A 23,483-nucleotide genomic window follows, 5' to 3' on the forward strand; every position below is an offset into this window, starting at 1 on the left:
ACGCTGTACGAACCTGATGCGTTAGTTTCGTTATGGAAAGGATTCACTTCAAAATAGAAGGCACCGTAGTTAAAAAAGAGGGGCTGTAAAGTCCAATGAGGCAGACCTAACAGTCTATTGCAAAAAACACAAAGAGACCCTATTCGCATTTCAAAACCTCTTCCGACTCTCTGCCGATAGCGTTCTTAGTTGTGTGCAAACCAGTGCCGGTATGCATTTTTCAGTGCCGCGCACTCCTCCATCAACTCGTCTCGTGACGGAAGCCGCGGTGGCGGTGGCAACGTTGATGTAGTCGTCGCGCTGGTCTGCTCGTGCGCCTCCGTCGTCTCCACCTCGGTGACACATTCCGCCGTGCACGATGCTGCGGCTACTGAAGGTGAGGAATGGTGCAGCTCGTAGGTGTCCAGCGCCTGCCGTTGCCGTCCAGAGAGGTCACCGGCACGCGGGATCATCACCAGCGCGTGGAAGAACAGCGGAGACGACGCCCGTGCGGTGCCCGCTGGCGACGTTGCCAGCTCCGGTACGCCGTACACGCTAAACGGTAACACCTGACCGTTGCGCACGCACGGCGGGACGTGCACGAGGCCACGCCCGGTCAGGGTAGGCACTTCCACGCGACCGCCCAGCAACGCAACGGACAGCGGCAGCGGCAGCATCGCGTGCAGCTCGTCCTGCTTCTCCTTGCGGCGGTAGAAGTAGCGGTGCTCGCTCACCAACACCGTCACGAGCAGATCGCCTGCGTGGCCGCCGCGGACACCGTCGTGGCCGTAGTGACGTACACGGAAGAAGGCATTGGAGACCGTGCCACATGGTACCTGCACCGTCACTCGGGTCGGTGTGTTTAGCGTGACCCCTCTGCCCTCGCACGACCTGCAGGGTGGGGGCGGCACTGTTCCTTCGCCTCCGCAGTAGAGACAGCGGCGCTCAATGTGGTAGGTGGCGCTGGGCAGGTGGGCAGACCCGCGGCCCAGGCACTGCGGACACTTCCGAAGCCTCGACAGCCGCTGCCGGCCGGAGCCGCGGCACGTGACGCATTTGGCGTGCTTGTGCAACTCGACCACGACATCACAGCCGAAGAGACTCTGCTCCAGCGTGATGCGCAGCAGATGGGTAATGTCAGCACCGTTGAGGGGTCCTGCCGCTTCGGCCGACTTGAAAGCCTGTGCGGAGGAGGACGTGGTGCTGCCGGCGCTGTCGCCTGCGCCGGTGGCGTTGCGGAAGGCGCCTCGCAGCACCTCCGCGGTGGGTGCCTCACTACCGTTGCTGTACTGGCCCTCCAACGAACCAGCCGCGACGCTGCTGCTGCCGCTGACATCGCGGCTACCCACATTCATGGCGTGGTCCACGTAGGTGAACTGTTGATGCTCGGGGTTGTAGTTCGCGGCGACTTGACCGCCATCGCACAACACGTGCAGGCGAGCATCGTTGGACGCGTAGTAATGACTGCCGTAGTTGGCGCGAAAGTTGCTGTCGTGCAGCAGCGTATAGGCGGTTTTAAGCTCCGCTAACTTCTTCATATCCTGCGGGTTGTGCACCGGATCCGTCAGCTTCTCCACCTGGCGGAGAAGGCCCTGCTGAAGCTCCGGCACACTGCGGCGGACGCGGTGGGACTCCTCATCCTTCGCAAAGCCCAGCTTGTCGTACAACGACTCCTGTGGCCGGTCGTGGCCGCGCTGAATCACTTGAAAGCAACGGCGTGACTGCCACGGAGGCCAACGGTAGAGCTGCCTTTCCCGACACGCACGGCGCATTGTCGCTCCCCTCAGCACTACTGAAAGATCGCCCCTGAGGACCGCTGTCTCCTCTCCTCCCCCCAGATGTTCTTCTCTTCTTCCTCGATGATCCGCTCACGTGTCCGTGTTCATACACAACACACAAAATTATAGCCAAAGTATCAGCTGGGGTGACCTGGAAAGAAAGAAATAAAGAAGAGAAAGGCGTGCTGCGTCGAATGATCCACCACGGCTATCGAAAGCGTCGGTGCATGGAGAGAGAGACACACACACAGCACAATACAAAACAGTGCCCAAAGGTGCCACTGTAGAGCAACAACACCAACAACACCAAGAATAAAACCTGTGAAAACGATGAATGAGAAGAAAGGGAGGAGGGGGAGGGGATCGAGAAAAAGGAGAGTTCGTGATTCTCGCCGAGGGTCTTTCTAAAAAGCGTTTTTGATACCGGCCAGAATCGTACGATGTCTCTCCTACTGCGGCTTCCTTTTCCATTCCTATTCCTATCGTTATTACTGATGCTGCCGGGAAGAGGAGGGGGGGGGGAGAACCCAGCAATAATAATAGATAATAGAAAATAAGAACGCAGCGGACAGAATGACGTGCACACAAGCAGTACAGAAAAGAAAACAAAGGAGGTGGTGCTTCTCACAGAGACACGCACCGCAGATGCTTCACGGGACAACACGCCGCGTGATGCTGTTGTGACTTTGCAGCTCCGATAGGTGTTCGCAGCGAATAAAGTCATAGACACAGACGCTTCGTTTTTCTGATCATTATTAGTGAGTAAAACAACGAGTTGTGGTGTTATTACAGGCACGGCTACAAAAGATGATAGCGTACATCAGCGCCACACATTTCACTGCCCTTGCAAATCGCCGCCGCGCAGTCATGAAGCGTCGATAGAAAGAACAGCGAGAGAGAACAAATAATGAATGATCGGCGAAGGACAGCAACGGAAACGGAAGCACGCCAACACGAGTACAAAAAAAAACTACACAAGACCTTCATAAGAAAAACAAAGATGTAAAAGTCAAGTCACAGCAGACGCCATCTCAGCCGCACGGGAGGAGAAAGCGGCGGCAACACAAAGCTGTTTGGCCGAACTCCCGCACCGTTATCGCCCCTTATTTGAGCAGCGACGGGTGTATGTACTACTCGAGATCAAATTCATCCTCGTTCAGTTCGCCCAGCGCGTCGAAGTCCACGTCCTCGCCGCCCTCCTCCTCCTCGCCTTCCCCGCCAAACAACGCCCAGTCCGCCGACTTGAGACTGTTGTCCCACAGCTGACGCCCCGTCAGCTTCGACACCGACACCTTCGCCTCGCGCTTCTCTCGCTCCGCTCGTATTTTCGCCTTCTCGGCGTTGTGCTTTCGACTCCATTCCGCAAAGAGCTCCCGCGTGACGGCGGTGCCGAGGCGAATCGTGGGGTCGTCCTCAACCGGCCCCGCCCGCTTCCCGGCCTCTACCGCCATCACCTCCCCGCGCCGCAGCAGATCTGCCTTTTCCTCCTCCTCCACGGCGTGCGACAGAAACTCCTGAATCTGCTGCAGGGCTAAGATGACGCTGTGCATGCCGATGTTCTCCTCACAGGTGGCAGCGATTTGCTTCGCGATGTTGCCTACCTGGATACGCCGCGTCTTCGCGATACACTCGATGAGCACGGTGCACGGCGCCGTTTCGGGGTAGTCCGCGGTGGGGTACACGATGGTGACCTTCAGCTGGGGTGGCTCATCCTCCGTGGCGGCGAGGCAGACGCAGAAGGAAGGCGGGTCGTCGGAGAGGAGGGTGTAGGTGTCGTACATGCCCTGCACCATGTCCATCTCCATCGCCTGCATTTCTGTGGCGGGTGGCATGGCGACTAAGAGATGAGAGTTGTGATGATACTTGCCGTAGTGATTATGGAAAGAGAAAAAAAAAGGTGCTTGCACATGCAAGGCTGGAAAGGAGGTCCCTTAACCTAAAAAAAAAGGAAGAGATAAAAAAAGGAGCTGCGATCTGTTGATCTCGTCCGTCGTCCAGCTGCAACGCAGACTACCGTTTCTTTGATACTTCCTTTGATTCTAAAAAAAAAATAATAATGAAAGGGAGGTGAAGAAGAAAACAAGGCGGTAAGGACAAAGGTCAACAACGCGGAAAGACGGCTCTGAGACGTGTTGACGAGAAGCTAAGGCACTTCACACGATCCGCACTTCGCCGGCCAGGCCGTTACACCACCCGGCCGCTCGTTTGCGATGGCAATGAACGAGACGTCTACACGAAGCAGTGCAAGGCAGCTCCTTCCCCACTGCCATGGCGGCTGAAAAAAAAAGGGGGGGGGTGAGTTCCCACATCGAGGGAAAAAGAAAAAGAGACAGATAACACACGTCGCCATCCAGGATGTGCGGTATATGCACCGGGCACTGCAAAAAGAAGCTTGACTCGTTCTTTTTTTTCTTTAATAATACTTCTTCTTGTACTTTTCTTTCTGTAATCACTCAGCTCGAACAGCTCAACCACGTGAATGCACACCGATTCGGACAACAAGAATGCTGCTCACTTCATGCGAGCACGTCCCGTCAGCCAGGCTTCGTCCCACTTACTACGTTCATCCAGGTAGTGCTCGAAGCTGCCTTTCGAGGAGGTCACTTCGTACTTCAGCTTTGGATTACCGGCGGGCACCCACAGCATCATGTTCGCTTCCTCATTACGCGCGTAAACCTTCAGTCCGCCTTTCATGCTCGTCTCCGTCGTGTGCGCGTCCATGACGGTGCCGATCAACCGCACCGGACGCGGGTTGTACTCGAAGTTGCACGTGATCGGTGACCCGATAATCTGCTCCTTGGTGTACTTCCACGGCTTCATCGTCCCCTTCTTGATCGCCTCCATCGCCATCGCACGTTGAATGCGAGCGATCGGGAGGCGGGAGAAGAAGGCGTTGGCCCGCGACACGAAGAAGTGCCGGTTCGTGCGCTCACGCGTGTAGCCCATGGCGCGTTCGGCGCTTCCTTCTTTGTTTTCTTCCTTCTAAAGCTGATGTGCGTGCGCGGCAAACACTTTTTGTAGAAGTCTCGGATAACACACGCAAACAGAAAAAAAAAACGAATCGTACATAACGAAAGGTGGGGAGGAAATCGCTGAAGGAAATGGGCGTAAATGATCCTACCAAAGCGAGGAGGAGGCGCTTCGCGGTGGTCTCTCTTTGCCCCGGAAGCTGCACATGGCAGGGAGGCACAGCAGCGAGCGCCTAGCGAGGGCGATGGTGCGGAGCGCGGAGCACACACACCTGGGATCTGGAAATCACCACCGCAACGCAAAAAACCGCACTAGAATGACTTCGCTCCTATAAGCGTCGGGAGCGTCGCCTGAGCACTTATTGTTCATCCCTTTATTGCTGTTGCTCTGCAGCTCTGCTGCTTACTCTAAGTTCAAAAGGGTGTAAAGGCGCTTAACGCGGTTTCTGTAAACACAAACAAACAAAATAACAGCTAAGCCGCTATGTATCCCACACGCACTCCCATGCACACATGCGTAAAAGGGAAAAGAAAGTCTCATCCCAGCAAACGTAAATTCCGGTAGACACCCCTCGCTCCACTATCCGGCTGAGCGGCACGGATCGCGTTAGGCCACCGCTGTGTAGGCACCTGAAACGCGCACGTTGTCCTTAAACATTCCCTCCCAGACATCGCCGTTCGCGTACGACAGCGTGCCAGCACCTGTCATCGACCCATCCACCCAGCCACCTTCATACACGTAACGGCCAGCTTTACACGAATAGGCGCCGACACCGTCAAACAGGCCGTTCCGAAACTGTCCCTTGTAGAGATCGCCATTCGCAAAGATCATGAGCCCCGCCCCATGCGGGAGACCCCGTTGAAAGGCGCCGGTGTAGGACTGCCCATCCGCCGCAAAGCGATAGTATCCCGTGCCGTGCAGCCGGAAGCCGCGGACGTGGCCGACGTAGGTGTCGCCGTTGCGGAAGCGAACACGACACTCACCCGATCCCGCGACGGTGCGGCCGCGAGGGGCAGACAACGACGGGGCACCGCTCTTGCGCGCAGGAGGTGACACGGCGAGCTGACGCTGTCGGCCGCCTGTCGCCGCCCTTCCGGGAGTTGCGCTGTTCCGTGTCGGGGGCGGGGTAGTCGTTGGCGGCCCCAGCCACTCCACGTAGTCGCCCTCGCCCAGCTGAAGGACGTACGGCGCACCGACGCGACCGTCCCTCAGAAAGCCAACAAATAATGCGTTGGTATCGAGTTCCACCACGGCGTTGCCGTTCAGCGCGACGTGCGGCGACGGCGATTCCTTTGCTCGTTGCGAGGTCACTGCTGCTACTCCTTCCGATTTCTCCCTCGACAATGCAGTGGAGGGCGTATTCGATGACGCACCGGCGACGACTAGGTTCGCTTTGGCATGCCTTGTTTGCACGACCGCAGATCCCGTCAGTTGATCGTTCAGCCAGCGGCCCTGAACGGCGGAGTTGGGAAGCGAGAGCACGCCGGCGCCGGCACGCTTGTCATCGTGCCATTCACCAGTAAAAAAGTGCTGCCGACTTGCATCGTAGTACTGCGTGCCCTGCCCCTCGCGTTTCAACGTCAGCAGGACTGGCACCTCCGGAGCCGACGCGGAAGCCAACATCTCGTTGTTGCCGAGCGCACCAGCGCGCGACTTTGATTTTACGCTTAATAGCGCTTGAGGGCTCGACACAAAGGCACGCGCGGGCTTGTAGTCTACTACTTCGCCGTCGTAGACAAAAGGCACGCCGTAGCAGATGTGTTCGTGGGTGCGCATCGGCACAGGAACAGGCACAGGCGGCGCCGGGGTGCCACTCATGAGCTTATTTGACGCGCTGCCGGTGTGGGCCGCAGCCGCTTGAATGTTGTGGGACAAGGCGCGGAGTGCTGGCGCTTCAGCTGGTGCGTTTTGGCGTCCCCGCCGGGCGGGCTGCTCACACAGCGTTGGGCTGCGGCGTGCACCTGCGGACTCAGAAGGAATCGGCAGCGCATCTCGCTCCTTTAAAAGAGCTGATGTGATCTCCTCCGGTCGCGGTGCGGCGGCGGCGAGCTGCGCCGCAATACGTGCTGCGTAGCTGAACGACTCCGCCACCGTCGCCTCCGCCTCCTCTTCCATCTGCCTGTGCTTCACGACATGCTGGTTTACCTCACCCACGCGGGCGTCTGCCGCGGCAGATGCCTCCAGCCTCCGCTGCTGACGGCGCCTTTCTTCCGCAAGACGCTCCTCGGCCTCCACACGGTTCCGCTCGGCCGCAACTCGGACAGCCATCATGCGGGCGCGCTCTTCGGCCTCCTGCTGCTCCACGGCCACCGCCCGCCGTCGGCACTCCAACGCAGCCCGCTCCTGCTCCATCGCGGCGAGCTTTTCTCTGTGCAGGAGGGCTGCCACTCTCGCCAGTTCCGCCTCCTGCGCCTTCCGTTGCTGCGCTGCAAGATTCAGTGCGGGAGAGGAGTCGGGGCTGCCACGAACAGGTGCGGTCGGCTCTCGACTTTGTTCAGGAGAGCTTGCTTCTTGACCTTTACGGGGAGGAGTGAGAGGCGCGGACTTGCCTTGCGGTGCTGTAGGTACTGTTGCAAACACGGATGCCGGCATTACCGGGTGTGTCGCCTCAGAAGCCGACGCGACGAGTTGTGGCGTGGCGACAGCAGACGCGAAACTGGGAGAAGGACCAATGGATGCTGTTACTACTGACGCTGCGGAAGGGGCTGACGTGGAACGCGCAACGGCGAGCAGCGGATCCGTGTTGACGGTGATCGGTGAAGGTGTGTTCGCGTCCTGCGGCGGTGGCGGGGAGCCGTCCTGTTGAGTCACAGAACTACTTTGCCGCTGCACAGCGAGGGGGCTCGAGGCGAAGGTGGAACCATCGTCGACCGTGGCGGACGGCGATTGAAGCCGCTTTGCGCGCCACGCCGCCAGTCGTCGTTGTAGCGACGTCGTTGGTGCGCTGTGGTCCGCAGGACTGCTTTCCGTGACCGACTCGCCGGCACCGATGGAAATGGTTAAAGGATTCGCTTGTTGTGCTCGGAGCACCGCCGCCTGCACGCGCTCGCGGGAGACACCGGCGCCACCGCTACTGCTTGGTGGAGCGTCGGATGGGGCTTCGGCTGCCGTTCCCGCCGGCGGCACGGCAGACTCCGACGCCTTTGTGGCGGGCAGCGCGTTTGCCGGGGTCGCAACAGGATTGCCTGCAAGGTCGTTGCGGGCAGCACTGTTCTGGTCATCTACCGTTTCGCCCTCAACTGCAGCACGGCCGCTACCCGTCTCCGGTTGTCCCGCTTCTGCTTTGCCTTGAGCTGCCGGTGCCGTTGCCACATCCCGTCCGCCTGCTTCGGTATGCGCGCCTACGGCCCCCGGTGAAGCCTCGCGGATCGCCCGCATCACCTCCCCCTCTGGCAGCTCTTCGGTGCGGCCGTCAGGATGCACAACCGGAAGCACCCAGACCGACGTCTTGCTCGTCGCATTGTAGAAGAAGACGGTGTTGTGGTGATCCGGTGAGATGGTGTAGCGCCACACGTGCGGGCTTGCGTCCGGAGAAGCAAGAAGTTCTGGCGAAAGGAGAAAATCAGGTGCGTAGTAGTCCCTGTGCTTGCGCCGAAGGTGGACGTAGGTGGTCGGTCCGACGAGGATTTTGGCGGGCACACCAGGCATTCCGACTGGTGATGCTGGTGCGTGCTTTTCCTCCCCTCTCCCCTTCCTCTGCGTTTCAATCCCAGTGGGGGAGTGTTCTACAGTTTGCTGCAGCGGAAAGAAGCCAAAGGAGAACGTTGACGCGGATTAGAAGAAGTGTGTCTATCGTAAGAGAGTGGAAAGCGGAGCGAAAGGGATCTCACGAGTTCTATGCAGTGTCGAAGGGTGTCGCCGTACAGAAGAGATAATTCGAGCGGATTCGAGTCGAACGGCCCGTGACGGAAAAGCCTGGTATGTCCCACAGCTGGTGGGCTCTGACGTCGTAGATTGGCGCTCACCGCACAGACGTATCGGCGTCCGCTTCTTTGATTATTACTTTAAAAAAAAAAAGGTGAAGCGAACGCAAGATGCAGGCACAGAGCATCGATCAACAACAACAACAAAGAAAGGGGGAAGAAATACATATAAGGAAAGTTGGGGATGAAGAGGAAGAGAAACTGAAGCGACGCTTCCTCCGTAGGGATTGCCTTTAAAATACTAAGAAGAAAAACTGTCCGCCGAACCGTAGAAGCGAATGCGATGCTGTAAAGCAGAAAGGGAGAAAGTGGCGTGTCTCGATGGGCCCTCGTCTCACAGGTATGATGCGCAGTCCCGTGGAGTTCTAATCGCGCTCTTTGGCTCGTACTACGGTGGAGAGCAGACCACATCACAAAGGCGCTCCAACGCTTCACGCTGTTCTCCAAAGAGAATAACATGTTTTTCCTTTTTTCTGAAGGGCATCCCACGAGCGTTGCGCATCGACCCTTTCAAAAAAGGCCGCGAGGCCACACGCGTACGCAGCGCACCTCAATTTGCTTGCTTTGGTATCTCTCGATTCTTCCTTGATTTCCTTTTTGGTTGCTGCTGAAGGTGAAAGAGTATAGTAGCGCGAAGGGAGACCGCGACGTCCAGGCCACCCCATCGCAACAACCGCCAACTACGACCACCACCACCACGACCGCACCAACAACAATTCCAAAGAACGGAAAAAAAGGCACGAAGGCCCACTAGACAGCGTGCGCCCCTCTCCTTCCCCAAAGACTTCACATATGCGAAGCGACGTAAGCACGTGTAACGTGCGTCACGAGGGGGGGGGGGAACACACTCGCCACACAGCTCTTGGCGTCCCGCACAGTCCACGTGCTCACACACACGTGACGACTAAAAGTGGCATACAACAACAACAGAGCTGTGATACACATTCTCCTCCGTCTTTTCCTCCTTACATCGGCCCGTGCCGCTTCGACGCCCAGCGTGCCACCTGCGTGCCGAGCAGCTTGCGATACGTGCTCGGGAAGTCCGGTGCCCCTGACTTGAGGTCCATCTTGAGGAACATACCGGAGAACTTACGCACGAAGCGCTCCCGCTCCTGCGCCCGCGCCGCCTCCGGCTGCTCCATCTTGAACTTCGCCAGGCGCTCGTAGTAGAGGGCCTGGTCGGACAGCTGCTTCTTCTCGTTGTCCTGCAGCGGACGCGTGTAGGACAGCCCGAGATCGCGTGCCACCTCGGAGCGGGAGCGGCCGGTCTCCACACACCCATTCAGCCCACGCGGGTCCAACACGTCGGCCAGCTGCGTGCTAATGGCGAGCCCGGCATTCCAGTCGTACCTCCAGTACGAGCCCTGTCGGTACGTCACCAGGTTTGGCGGCTGCAACACATCCTGCACGTCGTGGTCGCGAATGATCTCCCAGTACTTCTTAAAGTCCACCTTGCGGAGGCGGCGCAGGGCGTGCTTCAGCTTTCGCTCCGTGTTGGCGAGAATCGTCTTGACGATGTTGTTGTGCGGGTTCGTGAGGAGGTGGTTGCGCAGCACCCGCACCTTCAGCGCGCGCTTCACCGCCAACACCGCCGGGCTGGTGGTATCGAAGTCGTGCTCGGCGTAGCGCTCCATGTACATCGCCTCCTGCGCAAACTGCTTTTCCTGGATGGTCATCATGCTCGCGCTCAGCGCCTTCTTGATGTCGTCGTTGTAGCCCTCAAGCATCTCCGCCGGCACGCTGAAGCGCTGCTCGTAGGCGTGGCGGCGAGTGGGGTACTTCTTGTACCAAAACGGGAAGCCCTTCGGCTGGCCGTCGAGCTGCTTCAGCGCCGTGGCGAGCAGGGGGTGCTGCTGCTCGAACTTCATGGTTCGCGTTTCGGGGATGTTGACGCCGTAGAGCATCTGCTCCTGCTTCTTCTTGTGCACCGGGCTAAGATCGGCGAAGACGGCGCCGTGGAGGTTCTTGAGAGCGCGCCGCGAGGGCATGTACGGCGTTGGCGGCTCTGGGTTCTTGCGCCACGGGTACCACAGCCAAATCGCGGGGTGCTCCATCTTGTCGATGGCCTCCTTCAGGGCACTGTGCGAGCGGCGGTGCACACCGGCCCCGCCCCTTCACGACATCGCCGTCGACCGTTTCGCTCTTCACCTTCTCGGCCTTGTTCATGTTGGAGACCTTCGTGAAGTTCGTCATCAGCTGCGGCTGTTTGTTTTTGCGGCTGTACACCCGCCGCAGGACGGCGCAGCGCGACAACATTTTTCTATTCCGGACAGCGTCGCTCGGCGGAAGAGAAGAGCCAACACAGCTTTAATGAACGGACAGCGAAGTCCGATGGCCGATCTCGCGTGGGAGACGGCTGTGGAGGGGGGGGGGTGGATGGACGAAACGACGTGGGACGCCTATCACACACACACACAGAAAAAACTCCCACAGAAAGCTGTGGAAGACGGCAGCACACGCGTGTACACCGAGACTGCGGTTTTCTCTAATTTTTGAAACCCCCCGAAAAAGAAGAGGAAGACGCTGTCGTGAACACAGCAGCAGCAGCAGCGACGGCAACAGTACGCCCAAACGTATTACTATTACGCAGCGAGGCAACAGATGATAGAGAAGGAGGAGGGGGGAGGAAATAATAGTAAAAAAGAGACAAAGAGACAAATAGACAAAGCAGGTGGTGCAGGACTTTAATAGAAATAGAGACGCGTGCCTCTTCAACATACATGTCGGGCTTTAAGACCACATACATCATAACGTAGTTCCTTGAAAGCAACGACATGAGTGCACGACATCGCAATTTAAGCAAAAAAAAAAACATGAAAACGCGGTCCATCTCCATCCTTCACATTGGCCCTTCCTTCTTCCTTTCTTTTCTTTCCGCGAAGTGAGGCAACGCAAGTGCGCCGGCGACACTGTTCGTAGGCTGACATCAGACAGTTTCAGCCTCCCTCATCCTCCTCTTTAAATCACAACGGAGAAGGAAAAAAAAAACACAGTCGATGTATGCAAAGAGGCAGGCCGAAAACCTCTCTGCGCAAGGAGAAAAAAAAAAGACGTTAAAGTGTATTTTGATTTTTGTCTACTTTGATGTAGGACCCGCCACCGCTACATGTTTGAGTGCGCCTCCGGGTGTGGGTGAAGACGAGCCCGCTTCTTCGCCCGCAGCTCCGTCGAGCTGATGTCCACGCGAAACTCCTCGTCGGAGATGCCCACGAACAGGTGACGAATCGCGGCGGGAATCGACAGCGTCGTCAGGTCCTGCCAGCCTGTCGTGTCGCTCATCTGGCGGCCGCCCACCACGAAGTAGCACCCACGATCGCCAATGTCGCGTTGGAGGGCGGCAACCATCGCCGCCTCCGCCTCGTGGGGGTCGGTGCTCGTGCTGTAGTACTGCGGGTCCACCACCCGCACCGCTGTGTCGATGCCGATCAGAAAACCGTGCCCGGGGAAAAGGCTGGCTTTGCTGATGAAAAGGGTAGCGTTTGTCACGGCGACGCGCTCGCCGCGTTCGAGGAACTGCGCGACACGCCGTTGCAGGTCCCTGCAGGCGATCGCGCCCTTGTCCACCACCTTCACAGCAATCTCGTAGGTGACCTGGACGGGGACGTACGGGTCGTGCTGGTACGACGGCTGCTGACGAAGCACGCGTATGGCGGCCTGGACGAGCTCGGTGTGACCGTAGTGCAGGGGGTTGAAGGAGCCGGGGTAGAGCAGGCGCAGTGGCCGCATCGCTTCGACGGTTGCGGGAGCAGAGGAGTGGGCTTCGGTTGGTGTGCTGACTTCCAGCTCGTTCCACTCCCCATCGTACGGCAGGTGCTCCGCCCACCGCAGCTCCCCATACCGGTTCCACAGCACGCACACGTCCTCCGGCTTTCCAGGCGCAGGGTGGTAGGACAGCACGGCCTGAATCGCCTCTGCCATCTCATGCGCCGTGTCGAGCGATATTCGATGCGGGCCACTGAGTGCAGGAACGGCGCACAGCCGCGTCGGCTTCTCTGCTGCTGCTCCATCCATCGAGGTCGAGGTAGATCCCTTGGAGGATACAGGCAACAGCGAGTGAAGGAGAGACGTCGGACCTGCGCGGCTGGTGCGCGCGACAGTGTCGGCAATCGCGTGCAGCACCATCAACTCCACCTGTTTGTCCTGTCCCGCACGGTCCAGACTGTCGGGCATGTGCATGTGGTAGTCAAAGACGCCTCCCACCGCCTCCTCCATCGTGTCCTGCTCGAGAGCGTGCGCATCAAACGTGTGGGGGAGCACCGCACCGCCCCATACCGACACAAATACCTGATCCCCGCTGCGACGTGCCCGACTCGTCTTCACGGCGGAGGTGGCACCGATGCCAAACAGATAACTTCCCCTTTGATGAGCTTTTTCTTTCGATGGTGTCTTCACTCGGGCCTCCGCCGTGGCCACGGTGCGACTGACGTTGAAGGCGTGCTGCGCGAGGCGGCGAGCGGCTTCGATGCTGACGAGGTGCTTCGGCAGCCCGTCCAGCGCGATTCGGGTAGAGGCACGGTGGTACAGCACGTCTGCCTCGAGAAGGGTGCGGCTGCACTCCGCCACCTGCGTGAGGCGTGCGACAGCGCCGGCACCGGCTCCGCAGATGCACAACGAAAGGCGCACCGGAGAGGCGTGAATCGCCTCGATGAGGGCTTCCAGCGACATCGAAGGGATAGAAAGAGAAGAGCGGTATTAATACGTGGATGTGTCACCGCAGCTGGTGTCCGTTGCTGACGATGAGCGTATTTAGGAAATACAGCGTCTTGCTCCCAAAAAAAAAGGGAAGAAGTCCGCAGTACGATACTGCTAGTTTTGTTTGAAGGGAGCGAAGAAGCACACAACGCTTCCGATCATTCAGAAGACACCTGTTTTTGATATAGAGCAGTTATTAGAAAAACACAGAGAGAGTGTGAGGCAATGTAAGGGAGGTCGTTGAGCGCGCACTGGTTATTCATTTCAGAAAAAGCGAAGAGGCACAACTCATGAGAAAGAACAGTTTTTTTTTACAGCTGTGTTGTTCCACATGCAGACAAGAAGGCTAATGTGACCTGTAGTTAACTCTCCCCTCTCCTCTCTCCCATCTTCCTCTCTCCTATCAAAAGAGAAAAGATTTGACGCAAGGAAGCGCTGCACGCTGATCTCTGTGTGCGACCGTCGCGCGGTTGCATGGAACGCGTTGTTTCTGTACTCGACAAGATGAAGCAGTTCAAGACCTCAGTTGTCAACGCAATCTACTTTAAACGGTTTACACGAAGAAAAGGTTATCACACCACGACCCCCCCCCCTTCCACACAGAGAGAGAGAGAGACGATTAAAAAGGACTGCAGGAAATCCCACCGAGGACCAAGTGGAAAACAACACGTCTTCTTCAACCCGCAATCTGGGGTTCCTTTTCTTTTCTCCGTCCTCTCAGCGCGTGGAGTGCTCAACGGGCTGGGAGCGTCGGATATAGAGCAGCTTCGCGTCCATGCCGTTCATGCGGCACTGCGGGCACTGAAAAGACGTAAAGATGGAAGAGGAGCGGGGCATCGGCAGGCGCATCATACATGTCGCACACACGCACTGCGGCTCCGCTGGCTCGTCCTTGCCGCCCACCCGACCAGTCGTGGAGGCGGTGGGACTGGGGAAGTTGCTCATGGAGGGGAGGTCTGCTTTCGCGCCAGATTTGCAGCGCCTCTCGACGGGCGCAGGGCAGGCGGAGCAGGTTCGCGTTGCCGATCAGGTTTCTTTTGATAATGGGACCCACGAAGGTGCGTCGCGGCACGGGGAGTACGTACGCTGCAGGAGCAGATGAGGGGCTTTATGCCGGCAACTGAGAACACAAAGAGAGGGAAAAACAGAAACAGAGAGAGGAGAAGAGAAGAAATAGGAAAAGAAAAGTCACTCCCTTCCTCAAGTCCGGCTACATTTCTTTGTTTTCCCTTTTCTTCTTATCAGGGAAGACGTGAGCTTCAGCGTTCCAGCGAAAGGTGTTGCTCAGATAACGCACATATATATATGCTAGTGTGGACACTGAGCGCAAAAACCATGCGCAATGTCACGAGGTGCCGCACACCTCACGGGCACTCGTTAAAAGTTATGGCGTTCTTTATTATTATTATTGATTAGCAAATGGCTGTCGGGTATGATCGACTCACATCGAGAACAGTAAAAAGGAATAGCCTCCAAGGACAAGGCAACGAACTTGCTTCATCCCTGCTGACACAACACAGCTTAAAAACACCTTCCACACACACACACACAAGAGCTTTCACGTGACACAGAAACCTCCGCCTGCTTCGATCGTCTCAGTACGTTGAGGAGCGGGACCGATATTTGCGTTCACGGTTTTCGAAGAAGCTGTTGGTGAGTGCGGCGTTAGATGGTGTCGTACGTGGTGGACTCCGTGCGGATCTTGTAAAACACCGTAGAGGCGCCGGTGATGTGTGAGCAGTTTGGGCACAGCAGGCGGGAGTCGGGCCGGAAGTACAGTTGGGCGGTGCAGTTGCCGCAGACGTAGAGTGTGCCTTCTTCGCCGTCGTCGCGGCCCAGGTTGGCGACGTCCTGCGCGGCAAAGATGTTGCCCTTGGAGTCCTGCGTGCTGCCGTACTTGGACTCCTGATTGATCTCTGTTTTAACGGGAAGGGCCGCCATGACGCATTACCAGCCGACAGCAGCAGGGGGAGGGGGTGGAGGGGCGATGCACCTAGTCACAAGAAAGCGAGAGCGTACGAGCAGAAGATGAAAGCAGCTGCAGCAGAGAGGCTTCCATGCAATGTAAGAGTAGAGGTTGCGGGAGTGCGAGCTGCTTGGAAAAGGAAGAGAAAAGACCGATGAATGTGGAGTCGAAAATACGAAGAAGAATTCCACAGTGGAGATGGGGACATGGGAAAGGGACCACCGAGGCCGGCACGGGTTTGAGTCCTCCTTTTGAGGGGTTTTTTTTCGCACAGCCCACCTACAAACTTCACTCTGCCCTGTTTGTATTTTTCTATTTTCCACCCTTTTCCATTACGAAGGTGCATTACAAAGAAGTTGTGAAGAAGAACAGCAAACAGCCAGCCCAGCCAACAGGTATCTGCCACACTTCGTTAACGCAGCAGCGGTCGCACACCGGCCTCCAGCGCGGGCCACACCGGCACGTGCTTCACCTGCATTGTTTGATAGAGCTGCGCGGCAAAGCTGTGCAGCCGCTCCTGCAGCAGACCTTTTAACAGCAAGTTCAGCGTCCGCGCATCTCCGCGCACACGACGCTGCTGCATGTCCGACAAGATCGCCGTCACCCGCTTCCACTGTCCCGACTTCTCACAGGCGAGGAGAAGAAGCGTGTAGGTCGCCGCATCCGGCTTCGTCGGGGAGTCGCTCATAGAGTCAAAAAGAGAAAAGCACGAGAGGGCCTGGTCGGACAAGAGAAGCGTTTCGAGAGAGGCGTTCAGCAGCGGCGTCGACACCGGCACGTGCGCCACGCGCGCCAGCAGCGCCACCGCCTCCTCCACATAGCCGCTCTCATTCAACCCTTTCAGCAGCGCCGTCAGCATCGGCGCATCGACGGGCAGCTGCAGCGCCTGCAGCGCGTCAGTGTACCGCGCCAGCGCAAACTGCATCGCGTTGTTCACCTGACATACTTTGAGGAAGGCGGTGTACGTGGTGCGGGTCGGCAAGAGCACAAAGCGATCCGCGTCTAGCAGCAATCGATTTGCAAGGTGAAATGCTGGCGTGCTCGGCTCCGCCACGACGCTGAGGGCCACCATTAAGTGCTCCAGCAGTAGCGGGGTCGGGCACACAAAGCAACGCTTCTGATGCGTGTAGAGCAGTCGCATGTCGGACAGAAACACCACGTCCTGCGCGGCGAGCGGCGACGCGGCGCGCGGACCCGCTGCGAGCTGCGGAGTCGCCGCGCTGTTCTCCGTTGCACCCGGCGGGCCGTTGAGTCGCTTCAGGTAACTCGCCTGGGAGTAGAGCAGCATGATCGACTCGCCGGTACGCGGCTGCAGGGCCAAGGCTTGTGGGTAGAAGCTTTCGAGCAAGAAATGCGCCACCTCCTCTGCTTTCTCCAGCGCTGGCATCGGTGCGTCGAGCAGCTCCATCAGCTGACGCTCCTTCTTCAAGTTGAGTTGCGCGTGCTCGTCTAACATAAAAGGTTTGTCGACGACATCGCGCTGCCGGGCCAACTCACCGGCGTGGCCGCGGCTCGCAAAGCGTTCTTTGTTGGAAGGTATGTAAGTTTCCCCAAACGGGGCCGCGATGCGGCGAGACGTCACCTCCTGCCCTGTTGCGGCATCGATGTAGCTTTCCGTCTCTGGCAAACTCGGCCCACCCGGCACCTCGTGCAGATACGCGGAGCTAGCTCTGTACTCCTCCTCCGCATCCGCGATGAAGTCCTTCGCCTCGGGCGTCACGCCGTGATCGTGCAGTCCGCGTTCGTCCATCTTCACCGCGAAGCGAAATCCATCCGTGCAGTCATCTTCTTTTCCCGCGCTTCCGGTGGCGCTCCGGCCGTGCCCCGCGTCAACGTAGCTACTGGAGAGGCGAGGGGACCGCGGACTGGTTAGCCGCTCCACCGGAGGAATGACGAAGGACGCGCGCGGACTGCACAGGGCGGTGGGTGAGTTGTGGAAGGAGGCGTGTAGGAGCGGGTGGGAGGATACGAAGACGCGCAGGGCCGGGGCAGCAGCCACACGTCGCGCCCTTATTGTGGTGAGCTGATGCGTCGGCCACTTCATGCGCACGGAGTGCCCGCTGCTTTGAATGAATAGGTGCGAATGACAAAGGGTGAAACTCAGTGTTTCCCGTTTTCCTTCTAATTCTTTTTTTAAATCAGTCAAGTAAACCCAAAGCGGTGTTGATGACGTGCTGCAATACCGGCATCAAAATGCGCATGCTTGAGACGCAGTAAGAAGAGAGAAAAACAAAAATGAAAGGAGAAAAAGAGAAAGAGAAGGAAAGAGGGGAGGCAGATCAACCCGGCTGCTCTTGGCGGGGGGGGGGGGGTACCGGTGCGAGAAGCATCGCAACGGTGACTTCTGGCTTCTGTGTCGCCTCGGTGGAGCGTTCTCGCTGGCATCCACAGTAGCTTTTCTTGAAAAGAAAAAGGAGGTTAGACTCCGAAGACATATGCCGCGACTTTGGAATTGGCAAGCTACCTTTTACTTTTGTTAATATCTCCTCCATCACACGGTGTGGCGAAAGAGGCGTGCATGTCTACCAACGGGACCCATCAACAGCAACAACCGAAAGAGTGGGATTAAAGAAAACAGGAAAAAAGGAATTCTCTACGATTGTTCAACATCAGCAGTCTAACGCAAAGGAAGAAAAACAAAAAGGAACGAGAGAGCAGGGGCAGGTGAAATGGTCCATCGGTGGCTTCACGACTCGGATGATGGCCGTCACACCCCCAAGAATGAACATCAAGAGAGAGCGAGAGGATCGCCTTCTCCCCCACCCCCTCCCCCCTTCTCGCCTTTTCACAGCGCTTCGGAGTCTGCCATGACCTCTGCGACTTCGCGAATAGAACGCGTCACGCGCTCGGAGGTCACCCCAACGTCCTCATACGACGACATGAAAGCCCCCGACGACACCTTCAACGCGGCGGACTTCAGCAGTGGGAAAAGTACTCTGCGATCCAGCTCCACAGCCTCATTCAGCAAAAGCACGCCGTCAATTGTCTCAAACATCTTCGTCACAGGGGCACGAGACAGCTGCTGATAGTGGCGGTAGAGCGGCGGAGGGATCTTGGTACTGCACCGCTGAAAGACCCGTCGGTTCGCGTCCTCCTGCTCTTCGCCCCCGTCGCCGTCGGCGTCGTGCTGCTCGTCGCCTTCTATGCAAGAGCTTCTGTCTCTTTCGTCCCTTTCTCCCTCTCTCTCCTCATCGCCGTAACGCAGACGCGTTGCCACCGCACGCACAGGCGCCTGCACCCGTGACCGCGCCTTGGCTGGCGGAGAAGAGAACGGAGTCACCAGTGGTCGACGCGCGGAAGACGCGGAGGCACTCGCGGAGGCAAACGGCCCTTTCGCGGACGACGGCACCGCTCGCGCCACCCCGCCTTCGTCCTCGACGCGAAACCCGAGTTGCTGCCGCTGCCGCTGCCCCGACAGCCGACGTTGCCTCACGTAGGGGACTACCTCGTAGCTGTCCGTATCCTCGCCTGTAATGCGCGTGCGTGAAGTGGAGGAGCTTGTTGTTGCTATTGTGGATTGCCGCGGCTGTTGGGCAGACGATGGTGGTGGCCCCTTGCGTGTGCTAGGGGACGGCTTTAGCTTGGCTTTGGTGCCGCCGGTAAAGCCCGCGGTCCTGCCGTTACCATTGGCGTTGGACGCCCGACGCGGCTGACTGCTCGACAGCTGCTGGGCCGTCTTGCTCAGCAGGTCCTCGATCGGCACCGTTGGCTTGTAGCCTGGCATAAACACGCGGCCGCCCTCAATGGCGCAGAAGAGCGCGCGATGGACACACTGCCGCAGGGCGGCGTAGCTCCGCTGTGGCGTGGGGAGCAGCGTCAGTATTTTATTTCCACCGGTGGTCCGTCGGTAGCCCGGAGGAATGCACTGCGTGAGCAGTTGGGTAATGCAGCCCACCTCCACGCCGTAGCGCAGGACCGGCAGCAGCAGCGCGACCAGAACCTCGTTCGCCTCTTTGAAGGTCACGCACCGATGCAGGACCGAGGCACCGTCGCAGACGCTGCTCCCCCGCACCTCCCCAGGCGCCATCGCGTCATCGTTGCGCAGCAGCACAACTGCATCGGCGTGCTTCTGCAAAACGTGCAGCGTGAGGGCCGCATTCAGGCCCTGCGTGGCGACCTCGCCGACCACCTGGGGTGCGACGGCGACGTTCACGAGGTGCCGCGCCCGCCGCTGTGCCCCGTACAGACCGCCATCGAAGCCGTCAATGCGCATCATCGTCGACTCGTACACCTCATCGATTTGCTGACCAGGCGGCGGTGCCGTGAAGTACAACCGCAGCCGCTCCGTCAGCCGCGAGGCAAGCCCGCTGCCGGTGCCGCCAACGAGGCTGTGCATAATCACGATCGCCTCAAAGCCGCCCGTGCCGTCGTCCGCGTCACTCGTGCGGCGTGTTTCGCGGTAGATGGCCTGCAGCGCTTTGCCCAGCACGTTGTCGTCGTCCTCGCGCTGGTCGCGGGCGATGTTGCGGAAGGCGCGCTGCACCGCGGCGTTGTCCTCGTTGCGCTTGCTGCCCGCCGTCTTCACCCCGTGGTAGCCGAGGCCCCAATTGTTGCCGCGGCCGGACTGGCCGTGAATCACGTTCTCCTGTCTCATGAAGTTGGCGTGGCGCTGGCGAACCCCCAAGACAACCTTCGGCTCCGTGTCGACGAGGACGCAGCGGGCCATGCCATCGCGTGTGAAGAAGGGAGAGACCACAGAGGAGGAGGCAGAGGGCGACGCGACGGAGGGGAGAGCTGTTTTGGCCGCTTTCGAAGTCGGGCTGGAGCTGGAAGTGATGCCGGTGCAGAGTGCCAACTGAGTGAAGAGCTCATCGCCGAACTGGTTGCCGCACTGGCCGACCAGCACCACAACGATCGCCATTGCACCTAAATGGGAGATAAATTTCAGGTAATCCGATGAAGCGGAGCGAAGCCTGCTCGAGTAGCTGAAATGTATGTATATATATATTCGGTCTTCTCTTTTGTTCTATACAACGCAGTGAGCTGTCTGGCTGCACACCGAATGCATCGCAAGGCGATGTCTTTTTCTTTGTGCTGCTTGGGCAAACCGATGGAGACAGTGTAGAAGGCAAAAGAGTGAATGGAAGGCGAGATGAGTGGATGTGGCCGCCGCCGCTACACCAACAGCAATAAAGAGGAAAGGGGGAAGGAGGGAAAGCGACGGCTGCAGCGAAACAATTCCCTGTCAGGAGTCTATCCAGCGGAGAACAACCGCGGCCAACGTGACGCTAAGAAATCGTCTTGTTTCATCTGTGTTTCAAGTCTTTGACGACAGAAAATGGAGCACACGTGGTTCGCCGCACATGCGTGCTCGTCAGTACGGGAGAAAAAAGTGGGGGAGGGGGGGGGGAACACCGCTTCGGCTTTCCTGGCGGATTGCCGCTTCGATTTCGCTCTGACAACACACACAGGGTAAGCAAAGGTCTATATCGGTTCCAACACTCAACGCCACCGGCTTCCAATGGCCAATGCAGAAGAGGGAAGGGGGGTGAGGGAAAGGGGAGCCCGTTTCTGGCTGCTGCAACGTACACGTGCGTAATGAACGATTTCTATATATTTAAAGAGTATACGTTACCCAAGGTATTCCTCTTGGAGCTGCTAGTATTGCCGGCGCATCACGCTAAACGCCGCACGTGAGTCGATCAGGCCCATCTTCACCAGCACCATGCGTACCTTCCACAGGAACCACTGAATAATGTAGCCAATCACGAAGTACTGAATCCAGCCCCACTTCAGCACCTCCGCGTACGAGGGCACGTACTGCACCGCTGCCTTTGGGATGCGCAGTTGGATGTACCACGTAAAGGCGTTCAGGTCATCCAAGTCCTCCCACAAACCCCGCACGACGGTGCTGTCCCGCTGTAGCAACTCCAGCCCGCCAGATGTCTCCACAAACGGGCGCAACACGACCGACTGATTGCGCGAGGTGTACGCGCTGGCAAATTGTGAAAGGTCGGCCAAATCAGCCGGCTGGAGTGACTGCTCCGCTAACGGGCTTCCGGTGTAGGTGTGCTGGTAGGACACGTAGGGGGAGTTGATGAGGCTCTCGGTGGAGTGAAAAAGCATGTCGGCCTTCGTCACAGCGCACACAGGGGCACCGCTCCAGGCGAAGGTGGTGGACGTAACGGAGCTCGCACTCGCACTGCCGCCGCCGCCGTCCCCCACGTCCACAGTGGTGGTGACGGAACCCGCGTTGCGCTGCAGAGGCAAGCGCGTGTAGCGCAGCAACGGTGCAGCTGTCATGTTCACCTTCACGAGGTAGTGCTTGATGTAGTAGACAAACTCCGGTAGAAAGGTCACGTCGAGCACGGCGTCGCGCACGGTGGTCGGCGCTGCCACCCCGCCACCGCCGCCGTAAATGGAGCTGTCTGTTGAGTTACCGAGGGGAAAGCTGATCAAGAAGTTCACTACATCTGTCCTGCCATCGCCGTCTCTGTCCTCCTCGTAGAGCGCGAAGTACGGCGTGAGGCTCAACGGCGTCCCGAGCAGTGCCGCGTTGACGAGCTCCGAGCAAGTCCAGAGGTACTCCTCGCCGAGGACGGTGCTCACACGCAGCGCGCACCGCTCGGTGAAGGTGACGTGGGGCATCTCATAAAAGTAATTCGTTTCCACCCAAAAGTTCTGCATCGCGAGACCGATAATAAACGGAATGACGAGGATGGCGAGAAGACAGATGACGTAGAAGAGCCACGCGGCGAGCCCGCGAGGGGCGTAGCGCACGCCGTAGTGCTCATGATAGAGCGACAGCTCCATCGTGTTGTTGAAATATATATGTCTATATATTCGAAAACTGGAGTGGGCTGGTACAAGGGAGCCCCGAAGCTCTTATACAATGATAGAGCTCGTCTTCTCTTGTTGTTCTACCGCGTCACTTCCCACGCTGCTCGATCGACTTCTATGAAGTGTGTGTGTGTGTATGTGACGTTTGTTTCTACCGCTCTGTGCAGTAGGAAGTCTACGTACGCTGGCTGAGAGTTCGCGACGCTGCGTGGAGGCCTGCGCCGCGCAATCGGCAATGCAGACGCTCGAAAGGACAACAAGAAAAAAAGACCCCTTGACCAGATTCTTCCTCTTCAAATACAAAATAAAACCAAGTTGAAACACATAAGGGCCGAGGAAATAAAAGTGGAGGAGAGTAGGCGCAGTGAACAATGCTGCTTTCGGTTCTTTAACAAAAAGTAATAAGGAGTGCGTGTTGTGGAGAACAGGAAAACGGCGCCAACAATCAAATTCGTGTAGATCGCTGAAGACGGAGGCGTGGTAACACGGTATAAGAGATAGATTGACTAGCTTTCGCTCGCGCAAACTCTAGATACGCAGTATTTGTTCTCGAAGACAACTTCACACTGTATACATGCACATCATGTTCGTATTGTTCATTACCTGAAACATTAGGCATCACAAGTCGAACAATGAAGAACAGATGAGGCGCTCGAAATCGTGGAATTATATTAATCACAACAGCTTTGCGTACATGCGTGCGTGCATATATATATATATATATATATATATATAATGGGCACAAAGATCTTCTAGACCTTCCCCTCCGACACCGTTATTTACTTCGTATACCCGTGCACGCACAACGGTAACAGGGTCTCTATTATTATTATGCATTTCTTACTCTTACTCTTCTTCTTTTTCCTTTTCTTTAGCCGTTGCGCATATCAAAAAGAATCAATGAAGGAGCACCGTGTTACGCACACGTGTGAGTGTGTAATGAGGGGGTAGATGACCATAAGAAAGCAGCGTTATCGGCTCTACGGAGACGTTTGACTTGCTGCTGAACAACAAAAAGCAGGGGAAAACCCAAGCAGAAGGAGAACATGCCGTCGTGTAGGCAAATATGTTCAGAAACAAACAGAAAGGAGGAGATGAAAACGGATTGGCTAGAACAGAGAGGCGTGCAGCGAGTCTTCGTGAGGGAAGCCGCTGCTGGAAACACAATGGGTTCGGCGCACGCATCGCCCCCACCTACAGTCCAGTCTTCATCATTCCCCCCGTCCCGCCCCCCTCCCTCCCTCCCCTCCCTCACCTCAATCGCAAACCAAAAGTGTGTCAGAAAGGGAAAACGGCGTCTTGAATAAATACACAAATAAGAAGCGTTGCGAGTAGGCGGATATGTCGGAGTAACAGCGGATTCTTCTCGTTGCGTTGTATAATTTCTCCCGCCCC

At 57.5% G+C, this 23,483-nt stretch overlaps 11 protein-coding genes across 18 annotated transcripts; all 11 read right to left on the bottom strand.

Annotated features, from left to right (window-relative positions):
• Positions 1–185: 185 nt before the first annotated feature.
• Positions 186–2,077, bottom strand: ABB37_08636 (chaperone protein DNAJ-like protein; the record flags this gene model as incomplete). The annotated part of the gene is made up of 1 exon (XM_015807702.1): positions 186–2,077. The coding sequence occupies exon 1, from the start codon at positions 1,749–1,751 to the stop codon at positions 186–188; it is 1,566 nt and encodes a 521-aa protein (XP_015653784.1). The 5' UTR covers positions 1,752–2,077.
• An 810-nt stretch (positions 2,078–2,887) lies between these two features.
• On the bottom strand, positions 2,888–3,797 carry ABB37_08637 (hypothetical protein; the record flags this gene model as incomplete). Its single annotated transcript, XM_015807703.1, has 1 exon — positions 2,888–3,797. Exon 1 carries the CDS (start codon positions 3,587–3,589, stop codon positions 2,888–2,890), a length of 702 nt encoding a protein of 233 aa, XP_015653785.1. The 5' UTR covers positions 3,590–3,797.
• Positions 3,798–4,268: 471 nt separating this feature from the next.
• ABB37_08638 (putative mitochondrial hypothetical protein) lies at positions 4,269–4,783 on the bottom strand (the record flags this gene model as incomplete). 3 transcript variants are annotated; one of them, XM_015807706.1, is made up of 1 exon in its annotated part: positions 4,269–4,783. In XM_015807706.1, exon 1 carries the CDS (start codon positions 4,701–4,703, stop codon positions 4,269–4,271), a length of 435 nt encoding a protein of 144 aa, XP_015653788.1. In that variant the 5' UTR covers positions 4,704–4,783. The 3 variants fall into 3 exon arrangements, with proteins under 3 accessions (XP_015653788.1, XP_015653787.1, XP_015653786.1); XM_015807705.1 differs by having other exon boundaries at positions 4,269–4,769; XM_015807704.1 differs by having other exon boundaries at positions 4,269–4,746.
• A 550-nt stretch (positions 4,784–5,333) lies between these two features.
• Positions 5,334–8,730, bottom strand: ABB37_08639 (hypothetical protein; the record flags this gene model as incomplete). The annotated part of the gene is made up of 1 exon (XM_015807707.1): positions 5,334–8,730. The coding sequence occupies exon 1, from the start codon at positions 8,373–8,375 to the stop codon at positions 5,334–5,336; it is 3,042 nt and encodes a 1,013-aa protein (XP_015653789.1). The 5' UTR covers positions 8,376–8,730.
• An 885-nt stretch (positions 8,731–9,615) lies between these two features.
• ABB37_08640 (putative mitochondrial hypothetical protein) lies at positions 9,616–11,230 on the bottom strand (the record flags this gene model as incomplete). Its single annotated transcript, XM_015807708.1, has 1 exon — positions 9,616–11,230. The coding sequence occupies exon 1, from the start codon at positions 10,702–10,704 to the stop codon at positions 9,616–9,618; it is 1,089 nt and encodes a 362-aa protein (XP_015653790.1). The 5' UTR covers positions 10,705–11,230.
• A 522-nt stretch (positions 11,231–11,752) lies between these two features.
• On the bottom strand, positions 11,753–13,516 carry ABB37_08641 (hypothetical protein; the record flags this gene model as incomplete). The annotated part of the gene is made up of 1 exon (XM_015807709.1): positions 11,753–13,516. Exon 1 carries the CDS (start codon positions 13,313–13,315, stop codon positions 11,753–11,755), a length of 1,563 nt encoding a protein of 520 aa, XP_015653791.1. The 5' UTR covers positions 13,316–13,516.
• Positions 13,517–14,059: 543 nt separating this feature from the next.
• On the bottom strand, positions 14,060–14,463 carry ABB37_08642 (hypothetical protein; the record flags this gene model as incomplete). The annotated part of the gene is made up of 1 exon (XM_015807710.1): positions 14,060–14,463. The coding sequence occupies exon 1, from the start codon at positions 14,285–14,287 to the stop codon at positions 14,060–14,062; it is 228 nt and encodes a 75-aa protein (XP_015653792.1). The 5' UTR covers positions 14,288–14,463.
• A 544-nt stretch (positions 14,464–15,007) lies between these two features.
• ABB37_08643 (RNA polymerase subunit putative (RPB)) lies at positions 15,008–15,438 on the bottom strand (the record flags this gene model as incomplete). Of its 3 annotated transcripts, none has more annotated exons than XM_015807713.1 (1): positions 15,008–15,438. In XM_015807713.1, the coding sequence occupies exon 1, from the start codon at positions 15,281–15,283 to the stop codon at positions 15,008–15,010; it is 276 nt and encodes a 91-aa protein (XP_015653795.1). In that variant the 5' UTR covers positions 15,284–15,438. The 3 variants fall into 3 exon arrangements, with proteins under 3 accessions (XP_015653795.1, XP_015653794.1, XP_015653793.1); XM_015807712.1 differs by having other exon boundaries at positions 15,008–15,435; XM_015807711.1 differs by having other exon boundaries at positions 15,008–15,395.
• Positions 15,439–15,720: 282 nt separating this feature from the next.
• On the bottom strand, positions 15,721–17,511 carry ABB37_08644 (putative mitochondrial hypothetical protein; the record flags this gene model as incomplete). 3 transcript variants are annotated; one of them, XM_015807716.1, is made up of 1 exon in its annotated part: positions 15,721–17,511. In XM_015807716.1, the coding sequence occupies exon 1, from the start codon at positions 17,350–17,352 to the stop codon at positions 15,721–15,723; it is 1,632 nt and encodes a 543-aa protein (XP_015653798.1). In that variant the 5' UTR covers positions 17,353–17,511. The 3 variants fall into 3 exon arrangements, with proteins under 3 accessions (XP_015653798.1, XP_015653797.1, XP_015653796.1); XM_015807715.1 differs by having other exon boundaries at positions 15,721–17,483; XM_015807714.1 differs by having other exon boundaries at positions 15,721–17,430.
• Positions 17,512–18,093: 582 nt separating this feature from the next.
• ABB37_08645 (putative zeta tubulin) lies at positions 18,094–20,346 on the bottom strand (the record flags this gene model as incomplete). The annotated part of the gene is made up of 1 exon (XM_015807717.1): positions 18,094–20,346. Exon 1 carries the CDS (start codon positions 20,167–20,169, stop codon positions 18,094–18,096), a length of 2,076 nt encoding a protein of 691 aa, XP_015653799.1. The 5' UTR covers positions 20,170–20,346.
• A 560-nt stretch (positions 20,347–20,906) lies between these two features.
• Positions 20,907–22,552, bottom strand: ABB37_08646 (hypothetical protein; the record flags this gene model as incomplete). Of its 2 annotated transcripts, none has more annotated exons than XM_015807719.1 (1): positions 20,907–22,552. In XM_015807719.1, the coding sequence occupies exon 1, from the start codon at positions 22,059–22,061 to the stop codon at positions 20,907–20,909; it is 1,155 nt and encodes a 384-aa protein (XP_015653801.1). In that variant the 5' UTR covers positions 22,062–22,552. The 2 variants fall into 2 exon arrangements, with proteins under 2 accessions (XP_015653801.1, XP_015653800.1); XM_015807718.1 differs by having other exon boundaries at positions 20,907–22,380.
• Between the last annotated feature and the right edge of the window lie 931 nt (positions 22,553–23,483).

This window comes from Leptomonas pyrrhocoris, assembly GCF_001293395.1.
Source record: "Leptomonas pyrrhocoris isolate H10 chromosome Unknown, whole genome shotgun sequence".
In the NCBI taxonomy this organism is placed as follows: Eukaryota; Euglenozoa; class Kinetoplastea; order Trypanosomatida; family Trypanosomatidae; genus Leptomonas; species Leptomonas pyrrhocoris.